At 35.8% G+C, this 19,901-nt stretch overlaps 2 protein-coding genes across 2 annotated transcripts; both read left to right on the top strand.

The window, feature by feature from the left end:
* Positions 1-4,293: 4,293 nt before the first annotated feature.
* LOC130733596 (uncharacterized) lies at positions 4,294-5,331 on the top strand. The gene is made up of 2 exons (XM_057585824.1): positions 4,294-4,798; positions 5,051-5,331. The coding sequence occupies exons 1-2, from the start codon at positions 4,294-4,296 to the stop codon at positions 5,329-5,331; spliced, it is 786 nt and encodes a 261-aa protein (XP_057441807.1).
* Positions 5,332-9,143: 3,812 nt separating this feature from the next.
* Positions 9,144-11,534, top strand: LOC130731808 (protein LATERAL ORGAN BOUNDARIES-like). Its single transcript, XM_057584023.1, has 2 exons — positions 9,144-9,388; positions 10,468-11,534. The coding sequence occupies exon 2, from the start codon at positions 10,493-10,495 to the stop codon at positions 11,063-11,065; it is 573 nt and encodes a 190-aa protein (XP_057440006.1). The 5' UTR covers positions 9,144-9,388; positions 10,468-10,492; the 3' UTR covers positions 11,066-11,534.
* The last annotated feature ends 8,367 nt before the right edge of the window (positions 11,535-19,901 follow it).

Here is a 19,901-nt window from a genome sequence, read left to right on the forward strand (position 1 = left end):
ATCATCTGGTAGCTAACCATTCGAGGTTATATGGAGGTTCTTAGGGGTTTTGGTGCTTTGTCTTGGGTTCTTGGTTCTTCGGTTAGATCTTGCTTGTGGATTCGGGGGGGTTTTGGGGCCTAGGTTTTTTTTTTAAAATATTTTTTGGGCTTTGTTGTTGTATAGGGTGGTTTTTGCCCGAGCAGTTAGGGTCGTTTTCTTTGGTCTGTTGGAGCCTTTTTGGTATTGGTCTTTTTGTTGATTTGCTCTTTTTTCTGTAGCAGATCAACCGCGTTCGACTTTTCAATTCGAGAGGCATGCTCTCTGACCTTGATTTATTAATATATATTTTCACTTTTAAAAAAATGCTGTGAGAAAATGTAACATGTTGTGCGAAAAAGGCAACAATTATCACTTAATAATTGTTCTCTATTATTAGATACATAATATTTATGTAGTGTTGTAAAAAAACCTGTTGCCTAAAATGAGTCCCCTATGACAACTAGGGGTGTTCATCGGATTGGATCGGTCCGATGAAACCGATGAACCGAACCAAACCAAAGCAATTGGATCGGTTTTTTTTGTTATTCGGTTTAAAACCGATCCGAACCGATAAAAACCAATGAAGATTGGTTCGGTTCACGGTTTGAAAAATTAAAAACCAATGAACCAATGAACCGAACCGATGATAAATATTATTTATAAAATATGTATATATATTAGACTTATTATGTTTTGCTTTCTATTATTAATTTGGGAATGTTTTTTGTTTACAACAAAAGCACCCTCTTATTGATTGAAAACTTTGATTAATTTGTAATTGTACTAATATTAAACACTATTTTAAGCATTTCTACATTGTTAAGTACTTAAGTTGTTGATTATGGATTTGTGATTAAACTATGATTGAGTTACTGATTTTCCGTTTTTATGCATTTTTAAGTTGTGAATCATATGTGATTACAATATATTTAAAGTTGTGGTATTGATATTGACATAAAAAGGGAAGTTGTGAAACTGATGAACCGAATCGATCCAAACCGTTCATCATTGATTCGGTTCGGCTTTGGAATTTTTTTTCTAACAATGGATAGAAACCGAACCAATGAATTTTGATTGAATCGGTTTTTGGTTTCACTTAAAACCGATCCAAACCGAACAGCGAACATCCCTAATGACAACAGTCACAAAGTGATTCCTGACGCACTTTAAGGCAATACTTTTTGCGTGTTGCTTAAATCAGTGTTACTAAAAGTAAAAAGTAGTGTAGTGCCCGTTGAAAATTAAAACTTTATTATGGGGTCCTGTTTATTTAGTTTATTTAAAGGATAGATGACATACATTTCATTCAGTAAATTGGTAGCAAAGTATTTCTCGTCTCTATGACTATCTGGCCGTTAGTGACATGTTTTTCTATACAAAAAATAAAAAATTGTTTACTCACAATTTTTTCTGTGGGTAAATTGGTTGCGAGGTATTTTTTGGAGAGAGCAGCTTCACCAATGCTACTAACAATACAGACTATCCATTTCTGTAGATGATGACTTTCTCCTCCTCCTCCTCCTGTAGCGAATGTGAAATGCAGGCTTTTCATTCTTATATAAGCTTCAAGGGTTGACTTGTAGGTACTCTCTCCAATGAATTTAGGAAAAATAAGAATCACTTTTCATACTGAGACATGTGTCACATATGTTGTGGTTTGTACTATGTCTGGTAGACGATATTAGACAACAAATAATGTCATTTCCGGTTAGATGATGTCTTCATTTTGTGACAAACTTTGGCTTTGAAGTTAACAAACAATTTCATCTTTAATTGTAGACAATATCCTCAAGTCTTGGTAGACGATGCCCTATTTTGTTCAACCCTCAAGTCATTGTTTTGAAAATTTTAAAGATCAATTTTTAGTACATGACCATTGGTGACCTATATATATCATTCGACAAGAAGTCTCATTCACGCCTCTTCTTATACCTACTTGTTCTCATATGTTTTTTTTTTCCTTGTTAAGCTTTGAGTTCTTATAGTTTGAGGGATACTAGTTGCATAAGGTTGTTGTTGTGCTAAAAAACACATGAGAGAAAGTAAATTTTATTGCTTAAGTAATATAAGATTGTAATTTTCAGTTATTAACTCAAGGGATCAGGTGGACAAAATGGTTATAAGGGGGATTTCATAGTTCAATAAAATCAATAGTTGAAAAGATAATAATGGTGTAATCATGCAAACAAAATCAAGAATAAGAAGGCCTTGAGATTGCAATGCTATATATTGGATCATCTCCCTCGATTTCATTTATGTTATCGTAATTAACTATTGTGCCAACCAATTCCTCTTAAGGAAGGAATTATGCTACCTTTAAGTTATTGTTAATTGCCTTACTCAAATTCACCACTTACACAAGAACCCATCATTGTAAGGTGATTAATCAAAATAGATGTGAAATACATAGAGGAAACCTAAGAGATACTTACTATTAATCAAAGGTAGTTGGATGTAGAAAAGAACTAATCCTAATACTCCGTCATAAGCACGTAAAAAATAACTCCCTCCACTCATTCCCCTTTATTTAATCCGTAGATTAATTTTCTCCGCAAGGAGCTCATTAACTACTAACGATATAGTTAATCATGCCATACCAAAGTAAGCACAGGGAAACATAATTATAAAATTTAATTGAAACTCACATATATAAAATAATGAGGTTCAAATCAAATACTACATCGCAGCCTCGAGAGAGGAGATTTAACTACTCATATTACAATCATAAAGTAAGAGTTTTCCATCGGTTTTCATAAATATGCTTTATTTTGTTCTAAATTGAACGTATAACTTAAAGGTTTGTTATCATAAAAAATGACAGATTAAAGGTTTGTTATCATAAAAAATGACAGATTGTGAAGTCTAAATGTAAATACCTAAAAATCCCTTAAGTATGTTTTGATGATAACAATGCATAACTTAATCATAGGGATTTAAAATTTCAAGTACTAGTTAAAGGAATCAAGAAGCTTCATTTAATGATGCTGTGTGGGATTGTGAAAATGAGAAATGCCCTAGACCAGATGAGTATAATTTCAAGTTTATTAAGGGTTTTTGGGAGCTGATTAAAGATGATTTCAAGAAGGTAGCTGATGACTTTCACTGGAGTGGCAAATGGGCAAAGGGTTCGAATTGCTCCTTCATTGCTCTTATCCCGAACTTAGACAGCCCCCAAAATCTTAATGACTTTCATCCTATCTCCTTCGTGGGTTGTTTGTATAAGGTCATATCTAAGATTCTCGCCAAAAGGATCAAAGGTGTGCTGTCTAAAGTGATTAGTGATTGTCAATCTTCCTTTGTTGGGGGTAGAATCCTCCTTGACAGTGTTCTTGTCGCGAACGAGGTTGTACATGATGCGAGTAAAAGAAGGATACCCACTTTTGTTATGAAGGTTGACTTCGAAAAGGCTTACGATTCTGTAAAGTGGTCTTTTCTGTTTTATATGTTAAGGAGGATGAACTTTGGGGATAAGTGGATAAGGTGGGTGAAGGGTTGCTTAGAATCCTCCTCTGTCTTAGTGTTGATAAATGGAAGTCCCACTTCAAAATTCTTGATGGAGAAAGGAATTAGGCAAGGGGATCCCATCGCCCCCTTCCTATTCCTTGTAGTGGCTGAGGGCTTGAGTGGTCTGGTCAACCAAGCGGTGGTGACGAATAAATTTACCCCTTACATTTTTTATTCTGTTTTGCAGGTTCAGGTGGCCCTCTTACAGTTTCCTGATGACACGATTATCATGGGTGAGGCATCACCATCTAATGCTTTCATCGTCAAAAGAATCCACAGAAGTTTCGATTTGGCATCCGGATTGAAGATTAATTTTGCTAAAAGTAAACTGGCGGGCATCTGTGTCGAGGATAGAAGACTTCGTAGTCTGGCCGCCATTCTTAATTGTCGCATCATGAAAATACCCTTTGTTTATTTGGGTCTTCCAATCGGTGGCAATCCGCGAAGGTTATCTTTCTGGACTCCAATTTTATGTAAATTGCAGAAGCGTTTGTCAAAGTGGAAACAAAAATCTCTCTCATTTGGCGGTAATCTGTGCCTTATCAAATCAGTTTTGTCATCCTTACCGCTGCATTTCCTATCATTTTTTAAGATGTTACCTGGAATAATTAAGAGATGCAATATCATTATGTTAAGCTTCCTTTGGGGTGGACCAGATGGGGCCAGAAGAACAGCTTGGGTTAGTTGGGATAAAATATGCCGTCCAAAGTCAGAAGGGGGACTAGGTGTGAAGAATTGGCGACTGTTTAATGTGGCTTTATTGGCAAAATGGAAATGGAGACTGATGACCGAGGCTTATGGTGTCGCGTGCTAAAATCTAAATATGATGGAAGATATCATGAGAATGCTTCAACCTGGTGGAAGGACCTGTTTTCGATTTGTTACGAAAGTGGAAGCAGCGATTGGTTTGATAATTCAATTCGTCGGAAGATGGGAGATGGAAACAGAACACATTTTTGGTCTGTTGACTGGAGTGGTCATGGTGCGCTAAAGGAGAGGTTCCCTAGGTTATTCAACTTATTAAATCAACAACAAGCTCGAGTAAGCGAAGTTGGTTTGTGGGAGGATGGTGTTTGGCAGTGGAAATTGGAATGGAGAAGACCTCTGTTTGGAAGGGAACTGGGAATGTATGATCATTTGATTCCTTGGCTACCTGGTTTCACTCCCTGTGCAGGACAACCAGATAGGTGGGCATGGGTGAAGGAAAATTCTGGCGTTTTCACAGTCAGTTCTGCCTATGATATCCTCCGTAGAGAGTTTGAAGACTTAGAAGGTAAGGAGGTGTATACCAACCTTTAGGCGACCAAGGCTCCATCTAATCTTATCGCATTGGCATGGAAGGTCCTTCTCAATCGGGTTCAAACGAAGGTAAATCTCCGAAGAAGGAATGCATTACCTCCCTCTGTTCCTACTACTTGCGTGTTGTGTCTTCAGCAGGAGGAATCCTCTTCCCACCTTTTCTTTTCGTGCCCGCTGTCCTCAAAACTGTGGAAGCAAGTTTATGGGTGGTTTGGTCTTTGTACAGTTCTGCCGGATAATGGAGAGGACCATTTTTCCCAGCATGTGATTGGTAACAAAAAGATGGACAATATTTACAGGATGATTTGGGTGGCAACTGTGGCTTCAATTTGGTCTCTTAGAAACAGAATTGTTTTCAAGGACGGGATAGCAAACATTGAAGGGATTCTTGAGTCAATTCAGTATCAAACCTGGTTGTGGTGTAAAGTTAAGGTTGGTGGCTTTTACTACTCTATCTTTGAATGGACAATGAATCCTCTGGTCTGTCTGAATTCTATTAACTCCTAATGGAAGTATCCTATTGTAACGAGGGGTTGGTGTTGTCTTGTTGGTTATAATTTCTATCACCATTGCAACACTTTAATAAGTTGGGCCTATTGTGACGAATTGCTGTCAGTATTGCTTTTTATGTTGGTCCCTTTAAAAGGATTTGATCCTTTCCTTTTTTTAGGTAGTTTGGCCTGCCAGATATTTGATGATTATTCAGAAGTATAGCATTAAGTGGGTTTTGATCTTCATCCAGACGTGTTATTGAAGGAGAGGGTGGAATGTCAAATGAGATTGTGGAGGACAACTTTGCTGGTGTGGAGTAGTGACTTTTATTACTGTAATATTAGTGGAAGGATTTCAAGCTGGGGCAATCTTGTGATGCTTTTAGATTTAGCTTTAGACTTATATATATTTTTATTTTATTTTTGTATATATCTACTTGTATTGGGTTGAAGTACCCCTTGTACTTCACTTCAATATATATTACATTGCTTATCAAAAAAAATGAAGACTATCTCACTTTTGAACATACATCGTCGTACATCTTGAAGTGAAGACTTAGTCTAAAGGTATGAAGCATGTTTCGCTTGATAAGAAATACACTTCTTTTAAGGCCGCTTCATACGATCAAGCATACTGAAGACCTAGACCAAGTACAAGTTAGAGACAAATGGTGACATCTATCTTGTAATGATGTCATGCCTTAGAAGGTTGGTAGATGGAGTCACAGTCAAAGTAAGAGAAAATGGAAGGTTGGATGCCCACCATTGTAATCGGGATCTGACGCGACAAGGACATCCTGACTCTATGTGTACCATATATAATGGGAAATTGTTGGGAGGAGGAGCTCGACCCCTTCTTGATTGCTTGTTTTCAAGCAAGTCTTCAGAGCCAAGACCAATTACGCTTTAGGGCAGCCAGAGAGGGAAGATTTCTTTCTTCATTTTCTTTTAATCCATCTTTGGATTCTTCCGGCTAAATCCACCAAGCTTTGCTCAACCCTTTCCTTGGTGCTCGTTTCCTAGTTGAGTCTTTGATACTATGACTACCTTTTGATGACTTGCAAAGGTCAAGGAGTTTCGAGCTTGACGAACACTTTACAACGAGCTTCCATGGTCACACTCACAGACTACGGTCACACTTTTATTTGAATCCACTTAAACAGAGCAAGAGGAGTGAGTTCCAAGTCCATACCACCAAGAGAATCTGATAAAAAATTGTAGAAGATGATGACAAATTTTATAATTTAAACTTATTTCAAGGGCTTATTTGTTTTTTAGTTAAATATGTTTAGGGTCCCTATAATAAACACAGGGTTGCTTATAAATTGGTCCTTAAAATATTTTTATAGCTAAAACCCCTCAAAAGAATTTAGATGACTTTTTTATTTTCAGTCCTCCAACCCATCTGGTGGACTTAGTCTGCTAAAGAGTATTCACGTAGACTTTTTAAATCATTTTTAAACCTCTAATTTTTTTTTATCACTTTTGGTCATCTCTTATTTTCGGCCCTTCTTCCTCTCACAACATGTGTTTTTTTTATGGGTAAACCATTAATTAAATAAATAGGCACAAGGGTTTTTTTTTGATAAGCCATAATGATATCATAAAAAGGCACAAGGGTGCCACTTGTGTTTAATATTATGAGTTCAGTCTTGGTTTTATTTGGTCGGTGTTCTTCATTCATCTACCGAAGGGGGTTTCTCTCATGTACTTTAATATTGAAAAATATTTCTTGTATATTATTTTTTAATTTTATTTATTGCACATATTTTCTCTTCTATCTCAGCTACTAATTCTTTTTATTTATTTATATATTTTATAGAGTTTAATGGATATGCACTGTCGGTGAAAACAGTTTTACACATACATTCAATCACAACAAGTCACGTAAGAGGAATAATAACTTTTATTTTAAATTTTAATTAAAACAAATATATATTTTGTGATGTGGCGGAATTCAATTGAATGACTGTGTAAAATTCATTTACACTGACAGTGCATATCCCTTAAATTCTATTTTATATCATAATACATATTATATTTTCATTCTCTCTTATGTTCCTAAAATTGAAGCTGTTGCGCTGCAATTAACATTTGACCTCTTACTTTTGACCGCATAAAGTGCAAAGCCAAAATGTCATATGGATGGGCAGTTTTTCAAGAACAGAGAATAATTCAACGAAAGAAAAATTAATTTTTACTATAAGCTTTTTTTTCCAATGAAGAATGAGAATGATTGTCGGGAATCTATTAAAAAAAGTTAAGGTTGTGCTGTCAAAAATAATTTTGTGTGACATAACGTTACTCCTTTTAACTGTAGTACAGTTATTTTTACATGAATCTACAAATGACTTATCTCTCAATAAAGAGTAAGAAAAATCCCTCCGCAGTAATTAATTTTCTCTTTTGTATCACGGGGTGCGCACTTAACAGTAAATGATTAACCATAAAATATGTTTCAATTTCATGTGTGAGATGACTTATAATATACTAGGTCAATGTGGGATGACTTAAAACAATTAAAAATAACCATACTATGTTCTTAAATAATTACATGGTGAGGGTCAGTTGAATACTTAATCACCACTAATTATATCATGCTGATCTTCAACAATACAACATTAAGTAGTATTATCATTGGTTAGAGTTGAAGCTGAATAATGATCATTTGATTTACATATAATGGTTCAACTATCCCAACCTCAAATGGAAAAGAGATAACCGGTACATGCACACGACATATTATATGTTTTAAGCCGTTTTACTGAGCTTCTCCATACAAAACATTTTTTTTTTGAAACTAACTTTATGTAATATAAATTGAATTTAATGGTAATACACTGTCAATGTAAACATGTTTTACACAGACATCCAATAGTAGGTTGTCAAGTCATAAAATAATCTTTTAATTTAATTAAAATAAAAATGATCATAAATGCAATTGAATACGTGACATTCAATTATTGGACGTCTGTATAAAAATGTTTACACTGACCGTGCACAACCATTAAACTCATATAAATTATTCATAACTTAATAAATTAAGTTTTATAAAAATTAAGTTTTATAAGATAATATATTTTTTATACGAAATGATCTTGAGGAATATGGGAGAAAGTAACTAACCGGTCTCCGTTTATCATCTCTCAAATTCTGACCATTTTCTCTCAACCAATTTCAATGAAGATCTTTAGGTATCATTGAGAACATCAACAACGACTTCCTTGTAGTCAGACTAACAGATAACATTACAATACCCTTCCTATATTTGCAACATTGTTAATGGTCCATTTGCTTAGTGACCATGTGTTTAAAGGTAATGATAACTATTGCTTTTACTTTGACAATTTAAAATAAAAAATCTGATTTAAGTTCTTAGCAGTAAAGCATACAATATATTTTGTAAATATTTTTCTATTATTTAACAAGTGTCTTAAAGCATCACTCCTTAGCAAGACCCGTGATTAAATATCAGGTATATGATAAAATTTGGAAATTGATTGTAGAAATCTGTATATTACATATACTCAACAAATATTCAGAGGGAAAAATAAACAGAATAGAAAACAAAGTAATGTATGTGATATACGATGAATGTGATAAGAAAGTAAAAATACAAAGAAAAATTATGTGTGTGAGAGATATCTACAATGTATAAGTATTATTTACTGTAAAATTTAGTTTGAGTGCTTGAGATAGAGAGGGAATGAGAATAGGAGACATCCCCACATTCCTGATAATATTATTAGATGGAAGGTCGTAGTCATTCTTTTCCTTTCTAGTGTACCTCCATTCATTACCTTTGTCTTTTGCATCCATTCCCTTCTCCATCCATTCAATGCTCTTTGCCTTCCCCTCACAACCTTTTGCCATTTAATTATCAGCTTCCCTTCTCTATCTCTTTATCTATCTCCCTTTCCTTCTCTCTTGCAATTAGGGTTTCCTCTTTAAGGGTGCTCCTCCTTTAACAAATCTGCACTTATATCTCTCATTGGCTAACACTATTTTGTCTTGTGAGGGTAAAAGAGCAGCTCCTAAAGGTCCTCAGGTCCTCTCCCACAAGGGAAAGAAAGGTACTTCCCTTTTAGTTCATCTGATCACACAAACATATTCATACATCACAAACAGGTAATATCATGTTCATGTAGCTAGCTTCCCTCTCTTGGCTTCTTTTCTTTATGCACACATAAATAGTTCTTTTCTCTCTTTCATGCTCTTTTTAGTAAAGTACCTGGTTTGTAAAACAACACATGGATGCTCTTGAAAAGCCATTATTTAGGGCTTTCCCGTTTTATTCTTTTTTGATGTAGCCATGAATATAATCATGGCTTCTTGCAGAAACCAGATCTCTGGTTAAATTGAATTAATTTAGCAATGAAATCATAACTCTTTACTTGGTCATGCAGCCGAGTTCCAGATGAAGAAGACACATATATGAAGTTCTCTTGTCTAAGCAAGTGTGCGTGTGTTTCTGAAAAATAAATGAAGAAGATAAAACCAACCCAGAAACTGAAATTATGGAGGGGAGGGTATTAGGAAACACTACGGAATTTCGAGTTTAAAATTATAAATTCTTCTTATATTTTTTTCTTCTTCTCATGAATTGAAAAAAGAAGAGAGAAAGGAAAGGTGAAATATCTATTTTCTAAAATGAATAAAAGAGTTTGTGAAAGAAAAAAAAAAGGTAAAAGATAATCATGTATATAAGAAAGTCACAACTAGCTATAGCCCTGAAAGCAAAGTCTTGAGTACGTATGTATGTGTCGGAGAAGGGACTCAAAGGGATATTAGGAGGGTTTTGATAATATAATTTCTTAAAGCATGTTTGAATGAACTTCTTTTTTCTCCTTTTCAACTAAATGTCATTCACACAAGTTTTTTAAATTGATTTTAGTTTTAGAATCAATTGTAGAAAAATTTCCAGACATTCGTTTAAAGATTGGACTACTATCACCCAAAAAATTATATATATGTTTGACAAATATTTTGTGTCACTATGAAACCAAACAAACAAATCCCAAAGAGAAAAAAATTAAGAGATGTAAGAGAAATCAATAGCATCTGACTACATTTTGAACCAGACTTTTCTTCATTCACACAAAACCAGCTTGTTTGGGAATTGATTTAATGGTGATGGATTTTTGTGGCGCAGGGAAGAAGAAGAAGAAGAAAAAGAAATGGCATCATCAAGCGCTTACAATTCACCTTGCGCAGCCTGCAAATTCCTGAGGAGGAAGTGCATGCCAGGGTGCATCTTTGCACCATACTTTCCACCGGAAGAGCCACAGAAATTCGCCAACGTGCACAAGATCTTTGGTGCGAGCAACGTTACCAAGCTTCTCAATGAGCTCCTCCCTCATCAGAGGGAGGACGCAGTAAACTCCCTCGCCTACGAAGCTGAGGCCCGTGTGAGGGACCCCGTCTACGGCTGCGTGGGAGCCATCTCTTACCTTCAGAGACAAGTCCAAAGGCTCCAAAAAGAACTCGATTCTGCTAACGCTGATCTTCTCCGCTTTGCCTACAATGAACTTCCTCAAGTAACTCTTCCTCCTGTGCCACCAACAATCACCACAATTCAACAAATGGTACCTTCTCAGAGGCAATATGGTGGGAGGTTTGGGAATTTTGAAGGGACTGGGTTTTATCGCCAATCTGCTACCACTTTCTCTTTTCCTTATGCTCTTCCATGGACTGATATTTCATCAGGAGGAGAAGGAGGAATAGGAGGTGAAGGAGGAGGTAATTTATGAAATGTGACAACTTTATCAATGCCTCATTTAGGGTTTATGTCCTGCAATAATGTTATGTGATGGCATGGTGGTAGGTTGGTATTATTGTCTAGGTTGCTATATATGTAGCATCACTTGGACTCTTGTGGTTAGGTGCAGTGAAGGTCTACTGTTTTTGTGTTAGTTTAATTTGAACTTTGAATTGAAGGCTTTTTTTTTCATTTTCTAGATCATGATGAACATGTGTTGGGGTTGGAGTTGTAGTAGTACTAGTTAGTAGTAGTCTTTTCCAATAAGTTTGTAGGGCATGCATGGTATGATGTATGGCTATCTACAAGACCCTCCTATTGTGTATTCAGTGCAACTCTAGGCATGTGCAATAGTGTTCAATTGTGCATGCGCTTGGAGTTGACATTCTCAGTCATTGTTTATGATTAAGAATAAATGAGCATATCTTAGTTGTTTCTAAAGCCTATACTTACCCTATATATATTCCTTGCCTTTAATTTCTTATCCATTGATCATGTTTATGGACCACCGTTTTACTTTCTCTTTGTTATTTTAAACCCCTTGTTACCTTTGTTTGTTCTAGATAACTGGTTCAGAACCATTGATTTGAATTAATAGAGCTTTCCGTTATTGTTTACTTAAGTTTTGGTAAGTCATCCATTAAGTTAGTTTACTTGTTCATTAACCGTTCCAAAGTTCCCTAATTGAAATATTTTTATAATAATTAACAGTGAGATTGGTTTAATTTACCGTTAGAATGTATGAAAATGAAAAATAACATGTGAGAAGCACTTCTCTTATTCTTACTTCAACGAAAAGTGCATCTAAATATGTTATTTTCTTATTTTCATAATTTTGAACTGTAAATCGAATGGACTTTAATTCTTAACCTAAAATCAGGTTAGATTATAAATTCTGCGTGTAGTTTTGGCATGCTTGAATTGAATTAGAGTGCATGTTTTGAAACATTTCTATGAAATTTTTGTAATTAATTTAGGGTTTAAGAATTGTGTCTGAAAGGGAAGGTCAATGCAAACATTGTTAGATATGAAAGAGACACTCATGTAAAAGAGTAAGTTTTGGGTTGGTAATTTCCCTAAAATAAAGGTGGCAGAAGTGAAGTCAGTGACTGGGGGAAATTGAGTTAATGAATGGCGAAATGTCACAATCAAAGACACTGAAACAAGATATTACTCTTGAGTTCAAAGCACTCACAAGTCTCAATCACATATGAAGTTAATTGTAAAAGCCTTTTCATGACATCTTCATTATAGTGCTATAGCTGTTCCATGCTATTGTTGGAAAACACTGATGAACTCATCAACATAGCAGGAAAACCAGCAGTGTCTTCTGAGCTTGTGTCTCTCTCTGCTGCAATTAATCCAAACTTGTTTTGAAATGTAGCTTTCATCTTGTACTCAGAAAAAGGTTGGATGATGAATCTCTTGCTTTGAGAAAGCTTAATTGGTCTCTAGTCTCTTCCCGTGAGACTCTGAATCTTCACCCTCTCATTTTTCTTGAATAAAAAATTCATATGAAATAGTGAGCCACAGTCGTTGTCATGAACCAACATAAAAAGTAGCAGAACCTCATGCTTAGGGTTTTTTTCCAGCTTTTTTTCTTCTTCATTCTTTCTTGCTAACTAGTGGAATTATCCTCTTGCAAAAATGCAAGGTAATGCTACATATATTAGATTGCCAAGTTGATTCGTGTTGAGAATTCAAATATTAGTTATAGAGTTTTATATTAGTTAAATATGTGTGAGGTGAAGACCTCGTAAGAGATGTAATTGTGATTCATATACCCCAAACCTTAAAGTTATGACTTACAAGTTAGGATATGCGTCGCATTCTCTTAATGTCTTGTTTCTTTGGCCATAGGCTTCTCTGTCTTTCCAACAATCAATCCGGCCCCTCCTAAGGCTTCTCGCCCATAGTGGAAGCTTTATAACATCATATTTAATTTTGTACCCTTTAATTTGTCTCTCTTCCAAGAAGTACCCCAGCAGCTACACCCCTTCAAAACTGTTGCTATCAACCACCAACACTCACCCCCAGACAATTGCAGTGAAACAGTGACACCTCTTTCTTTCTTGAACTGCAGCTACATTGACACCAACTTGCATGCATGCGCATAACTATCATTAGCTATACATTTTTGTTTGTTTTCATGGTGATTTTATAAATGTTCTGTAGCTTCATTAATCAAACAGCATGAACTTGTTCATTTCTGGACAAATAATGTAAAATCATAAACCGATATACTGGCATGTATAACATCAGAATTCTAGACCTAGCAACAATAAACTTTCCCAAATCCAAGAACATAATAAACAGTGAAATTACCTTGGATCTTTAAAAAGAAAAGCAAGCCGTCATTTGATTCTATATATAAAAATCTATCTACCTATCAACAAGTTGTTATGAATCTTCAAGCTAAACTGTTAAACTGTAAACGAACAAGAGATCCTCTCCTGAAATCATGAAATTAACCTTATTTTCTACGATGACGATTTCTTTCTCTCTCTCTGTTTCTGTTTATCACTGTTATTTATGAATGTTCATCATGTGTGTATTTGTTTGCAATGGCAGTGAATACAGAGCTAAATGCTCACAGCCTCTTCTCTTCTGTTTCTTGTCAGTCACTTTTATCCCTCTAGCAGCAGCCACACAGCACAATCAATTAGCACTGTTACACACATGAGAATCCAGACATATAAATTATATCTCATTAATTTATTAACCTCCTTACTCCCTCTCGAATACACACAAAGAAATTATGTGATGAGAGAACCATGACCAGGAGGGTGTGGCAGAGAGGGTCTCAATATCTCATCATCTTGTTAGCTTAAATATTATAGAAGTGAGTGTCAAGATGTCCATAGTCATCAATTCAGGATCTCTCTCTGACCTTTCTTTCCTCCTCGAGATCACCAAAAGCCTCGACTTTTTCTTTCTTGGAATTTTTGGTGAACCAAATCTAATCCCTCATCATCTTTCCCTCAGAATATCTACCTTATACCCGTCAAGTCCCTTTTAATTGCTAAGATATATATTGCATTATAGTATTCGACATTTGGCATTGGGAAAATCAATTTGTTTTTATTATAAATAACTTTATGCCATCCCAACTCTGCCTTTCTATTCCATAGCTCAAGTGGTAAGAGTTGGGGACATATGAGTTAGGTGAGAGAGGTTCAGAAATCGATTCCTAGAGAATGCAATTTATCTTTCAGATGTAAAAAAAAAAAAAAAACTCATAATTTCTCTCATAATTGAATCATAAATGGTTATTTTGTGTGATAAATTAGAATGAGTCAATTTTGGCTAGCAAACAGCTAGCTAACCGAGCTCGTCGACGAGTTAACATTGGGTAGGTCAAAATCCAGTTCGTGGCTTCGTGCATATCTTAGGTTAGATTGTCCGACTCATTTAGCTTACGAATTAAATGTGTTCACATCGAATTGCAATAATATTATGATCTTGAGAGTTGAATTAGCTCGGTGCAATATTTAAATTTTTCTATTTCATTTTTTGGTGGTATTGGATTTTGGTTCTTTGGGTGGCTTTTGTATTTGATGTTTCCTTTATTCTCTTTTTGTCAATCTCTTTATAGATTATGGTTATTTCTTATCATCAATAATTTCTTTTGTTGCTGAATTTTTTTTTCAATAGTTGGTAGGTAGTTGAACCTCTTAAGCATTTTGTCGAGAGTTTGTTCTCCGAGTGGTGTGTACAAAAAATGATGTTATTGGAGAGGTCTACTCAGTTAATATGATCTTCGAACCTCAAGAATAAGGGTGGAAGTAGTTAGGCAGCCCATCAAGGGCCAACGACTTGATGTCAGTCTCAACCAAATTTGTTTAGTCTGATAGGTCGGTCTGTTTTCATAATATTATTTTTTAATAATATAAGTAAATGAAAATGCAATAATTTATAAAACTGCTTATTCGTCTAAAGTCCATTAGCCTAGCCTACAACATTAGAATGAATCCTTACAATTTGCCCTCCAACATACTAGGCTTGAGCCACAAAATTAGAATGATTGTCAGGTTTGGATGATAGAAAACATGGCATGGCCTAGACTAACTTACTTTCATTCCTAATCGAGATCATTAGTCTTATAACTACTAAATGTGGGGAATTAACCTTGGTAATACAAAAGAAATACTTCTAATTTTTTCATTCTTTTTTTCATTTTTAGATTTCTTTCTAAAAAACTGTGAGCTGATCCACCATCCCGCAGTAGTTCGAGCCGGATTAACTCTTTTATGCCTCGTCGAAAATGTGTCGGAATGTCTCAACCCAAATCCCTAGCAACTTGTGTCAAGCGAGACCGGATGGCCGGGTTAGCCCTCTAAAATCAGAGAGTTTACTAAAAAACTACCCAAAATTAATTGCAAATGATGAAAGGAAAGCGATTGTTATAAGCACTGTTACGGGTCAGTAAAAAGTGAGTATGGCTTTCTGAACTTCTTGTTCTCTCTGAATGAATGCTATAGTTATAATTTCAGAATCCATCAATCTTCCTCCCTCTGCACAAAGACGTGGAAAAGAAGCAAAGAGCAGGTGAAAAATGGCAGGGTGAGGTTATTAGAAAGGACAAACATGTTGTGGAAGAGGGTGGGGGTCCTCTCTCTATTTAAGCCCCCACAAATAAATTCTTTATGTCCTCGTGGACCTCAGAAATGGCCTCAATGGGTCCAGAACTTGTATCTCTCTCTTTTCTCTCTGTATCGATGGTCTCAAATACCCAAATGAGTACTAATGTACTTACGTTACTCGTCTTAATGCAGTCAACAGAGACAAACTAGTCCATTGTCATGCTAATAGCATTTACAGACAGTCATTGAGACAAGCATACGTGTTCATGTGATGTGTCAACTTCAATTGAGTGTACCAAAAATATTCCAAGTTTGAAAATCCAAAGACCCAATTGCTAATAAAATTGGGCATAGTGGGTGAACTGTAAGTCTTGACAATTACATCTCATGGCCAGGTTTTATTTCTCTTACCAGGCCACCATTTCTGTCTTCGCATTGGTTTATCTCATGTTCATATGGCTCACTTCAAACATGATGAGCAGTTGTTGTATGAGTACTAGTGTTCGTAAACACAATAAATAAATAAAAATGATCAGAAAAATTGTGCTAAAGCTCTATTTTAATATTAATTGTTCTCCTCAGCCTAAATGATCATAAAGCTCAACATTATCATGGACAACCCAAACCCACTATAGCAAAAAGCGGACGCTATAGCTGATTTAACGTCAGTTTAGCATCAATGTCAAAATTGTCGGTAAACAGATAGAAGCTAATGTGTGATGTCGGCCATGTAGTCGATGCTAAGAGTTAGCTTCGATTAAATTGGTTCTAAGTCGACGCTACACACTTGATAAGACGGTTGATGCTATCGTCCTTCCATTAGCATCGGTCGTACATATAGGTCGACTATAAGGTTAATACACTAATAAAAGAAATTGGTAAAGAAAATCAAATAACCCTACCACCTAATGGGAAACTAATAAATTGAACCCAATTGAGTTTAGGGTATCAATATCACATTTTTCGAGCTTCACACATTCCCCATTAATATATTCAGACCTAGGGTGAGTCACAAACTTCCCTCCATGAAAAATATTTACAGGTAAGTACCTAGAATCCAACAACCACAGTAAAGACCTTCAATAAATTAACACCACCAACATATTCTATGTAGAAAACGACAAAGAAAATGCCATAAAGGTACCTCGGTGGAGTGACCTGGTGGACCACAGCTGGAGCAACAGGGAGCGTTTGCCTTGGATTCCCTGCGACAGAAGATCCTCCCCGTCCACGACCTCTCCCTCTCCATGCCACGCGCACCATCTTTGGTTGAGCACCGTTGGATTCGAAGCTTGAAGAAAACCAGGAACTTCAGGGGTTGAAGCCGCACAATCTCTCTTCTCTCTTGCTAAATTAGGATGAATGGAATTAGGGTAAAAAATTGGGGGTATCGTGTTTCTGGATTGAGGGGAAATTTCTGGGTAAAAAAAAAGTTAAAATGAAAATGAAAATCCACGTCATCGCCTCCGTTTGGTTAACTAACGGAACTTAACAGAAGGACTTCAAACGCACGTTTCTGAAACGTTGGGGTGGCTGACCGCTACGTTTAAACACGGGGGGCCCCAATCGCTCAATTTTGAAACATCAGGGGCCCAAAATGGAATTAAGCCTAAATTGAAATACATACTGATATTTTCTTATCCCTTACACACTAGTATAAATAAAGCCTTCCTCCTCTCATTTTTCCATACCACTCACCAAGCTTCTCTTGCTCTTTGGTCGTGGGTTCTCTCCCTCCCTCTCTTGTTCATTTTTGTTTTCTTTCTTGCTTTCTTCTTTGATTAGAGGAGACTCTTCACTTTGGTCATTCTCATTGTGCTCTCTGGTCGCAGTGAATACTGATCTTCCACATCTAGAAGAGAATGATCATTTGATCTAATAATCAAGGAAAAATTTGTAGAAATAGTGTTTTCTTCAAAGTGTTCTTCAAGTGTTCTTATGATCTTCAATAAGTTGTTTTAGAAAAGAAGCTTTGATCTTATAAAAGAGAAAATTTTGATTTTTCAAGGTTTTTCTAAAGGAATTTCGTGATCAATAAAGGCACATGCTTATGATCGATCCAAATGTTCGATTAGATTAGTAACATTACTTTGTCCGTTCATTGATAGGACATTTTCGAGTGTAGACCAAGCTTCAAGGAGCAACCCGAGAATATGAACATGCTAGTGAGTGAGATGCAAGTAAATAACACAAGAATGGGGGGGGGGGGTTTGAATTGTGTACTTTTAAAACACTTTTTAAAACTTGGTTTTCGAAAAGAATATTAGTTCTTGAATACTTTTCATAAACGGTTTAGTGCAGTGGAATAATAAACAAAGTTTAGCAAACGATCAGCACACACAGATTTATACTGGTTCACCCTTAAACGATTGGGCTACGTCCAGTACTTGACCACCACCAAGATTTCCACTACCAAGTTTCAAGGACTTCTCCAATACAAGCATTCTCAAGGACTTCTCCAATACAAGTATTTTCAAGGACTTCTCCAAGTATTCTACAAGACTTCTCCTACAAGTATTGTACAGGACTTCTCCTACAATGTTTTCAAGATCGTTTAACTCTACAAGGTTTCTCTTCTTACGAGAGTAATGGTAGAGAATTTATGGCACTGGAACTCTAAGTGTTTTGATACAGATTTGACTTTGGATCACTCAAGAGTTCTAAATCTAAGAGAGAATTAAATGAAGAGATTCGACTCTTTAAGGTTGTTGGTTCTCTCTTTCACTTTGCAGAAATGGTGGGTAAGTTTGACACTTAGGAATGTTTCTGCTTTGAGCTTTTGGAGCTTTGAATGCTTTGAAGAATGTCGAATTGAATGCTTTGAGTTGTTGTTGTTTCAGCGTTGATTCTCTCTTTACTTCATTCTTCACCTTTTCCTTAAATACTCACTTGCTTGGGTTGTAGCAGTTGTGAAACAAATCCAACCGTTGTTCTAGCCATTGAGAGATGAAATCTGTCTATTGATTCAAATGGCTTCGGTTGGTAGATGCATTAAATGCATGCTACTATTCAAGTATATCCTTTAGCTTAAAATATGATGTTTGTCAGCTAGTAGGTGGCAATAGACTTGGGCTACTTTTCAGAAATGAGACAAAATGGAAGTTGGATGTTGACGCGTTGTTCTTTTCCGTCGTTGGTCAGCGCACTTTAAAAAAAGAGAAAATCTTCACGTGATCTCTTTTTGAATCCTTAATAAATGGTTGAGTTCTGACTATATCTTTGGCGCCTAGAATTTTGCCTTCAACCTTTCTGAATGATAAGCTGGCATTGGACGGTCAGGAGCAAATGTACCTTGACTTGAGTTGTAAGTGTGCTAGATGGTCTTGCGAATTCCGAATCTTTTTCCTTTAAAAGTGATTTGACGTTGAAGTACTTTGTTCAAAAGAATATATCCTGGAATTCAAATTTAATGAGAAGCTTAGTTTTCATTAAAATGCTTCTAGATAAAAATTGTTATTCATCAACATTACAACATAAATAAACTAGTCATCAGTGTAAGGCCCAGGTTTTTAAACTTATGTCAAGTAAATAGAATCCTATACACGATTAGGGTTGATGTATCGTGAAGGGAAACCTGAACAAGAGTTTACCGAATGAAATAAATTTATGAAGGAGAAAGTTCAGGAAAAGTCCAAGGATTGCATCATGATCGATAAAAGTTATAGCACGATCGTTATACGCTTAAACCTAGGTCAGAAACCCTAGTATATAGCTAGTTTTCACTTATAGGCACGATGGAAGTTAATTCCAAAAAAATCTTCAGAGAAATGTTAGAACTTCTCTTTTTCCATATATCACAATCGTTTCAAGGCGAAACTTTAGGATCTACGAACATCCGATTCCAATCATCGGAAGTTTGCCGAAACCGAAACCCTGGTATTCCAAAACCCTAGAATCACCCGACAATGAAGACTTTTTCTATTCAGAGCTTCGAATGAAGATTCCACACGCATACACCCATTTCTCTTGATGATCTCAATCTTTCTTCAGAAGGAAGTTTTCTATTCCGACATCCGATGCAAAAAGCAACTTATCGGGTAAAATAGTTTTATACCGATTATGCATTAGTCGCCAAAAATACAAGGAGACCTTTTTATAGTTTTGGATTTCTTTTGCCAAAACCTATCTTATAATTCACGGAGAATGAAGCCAGAAAAATCCGATTCGCGAAACTTTCATTTTCCCGCGTTTTGCCAACCTCTATATATAGCCAAGAAATGAGAAAAAAACACAAAACCATACCCA

This window comes from Lotus japonicus, chromosome 1, assembly GCF_012489685.1.
Source record: "Lotus japonicus ecotype B-129 chromosome 1, LjGifu_v1.2".
Taxonomy (NCBI): domain Eukaryota; kingdom Viridiplantae; phylum Streptophyta; class Magnoliopsida; order Fabales; family Fabaceae; genus Lotus; species Lotus japonicus.

Bases quoted from the DNA above. Each gene is read 5' to 3' on its own strand.
- LOC130733596 (XM_057585824.1), top strand. From the start codon at position 4,294: ATGGAAATGGAGACTGATGACCGAGGCTTATGGTGTCGCGTGCTAAAA. The intron at 4,799-5,050 runs GTAAGGAGGTGT...GTCTTTGTACAG, and splicing joins AGAGTTTGAAGACTTAGAAG to TTCTGCCGGATAATGGAGAG.
- LOC130731808 (XM_057584023.1), top strand. From the start codon at position 10,493: ATGGCATCATCAAGCGCTTACAATTCACCTTGCGCAGCCTGCAAATTC.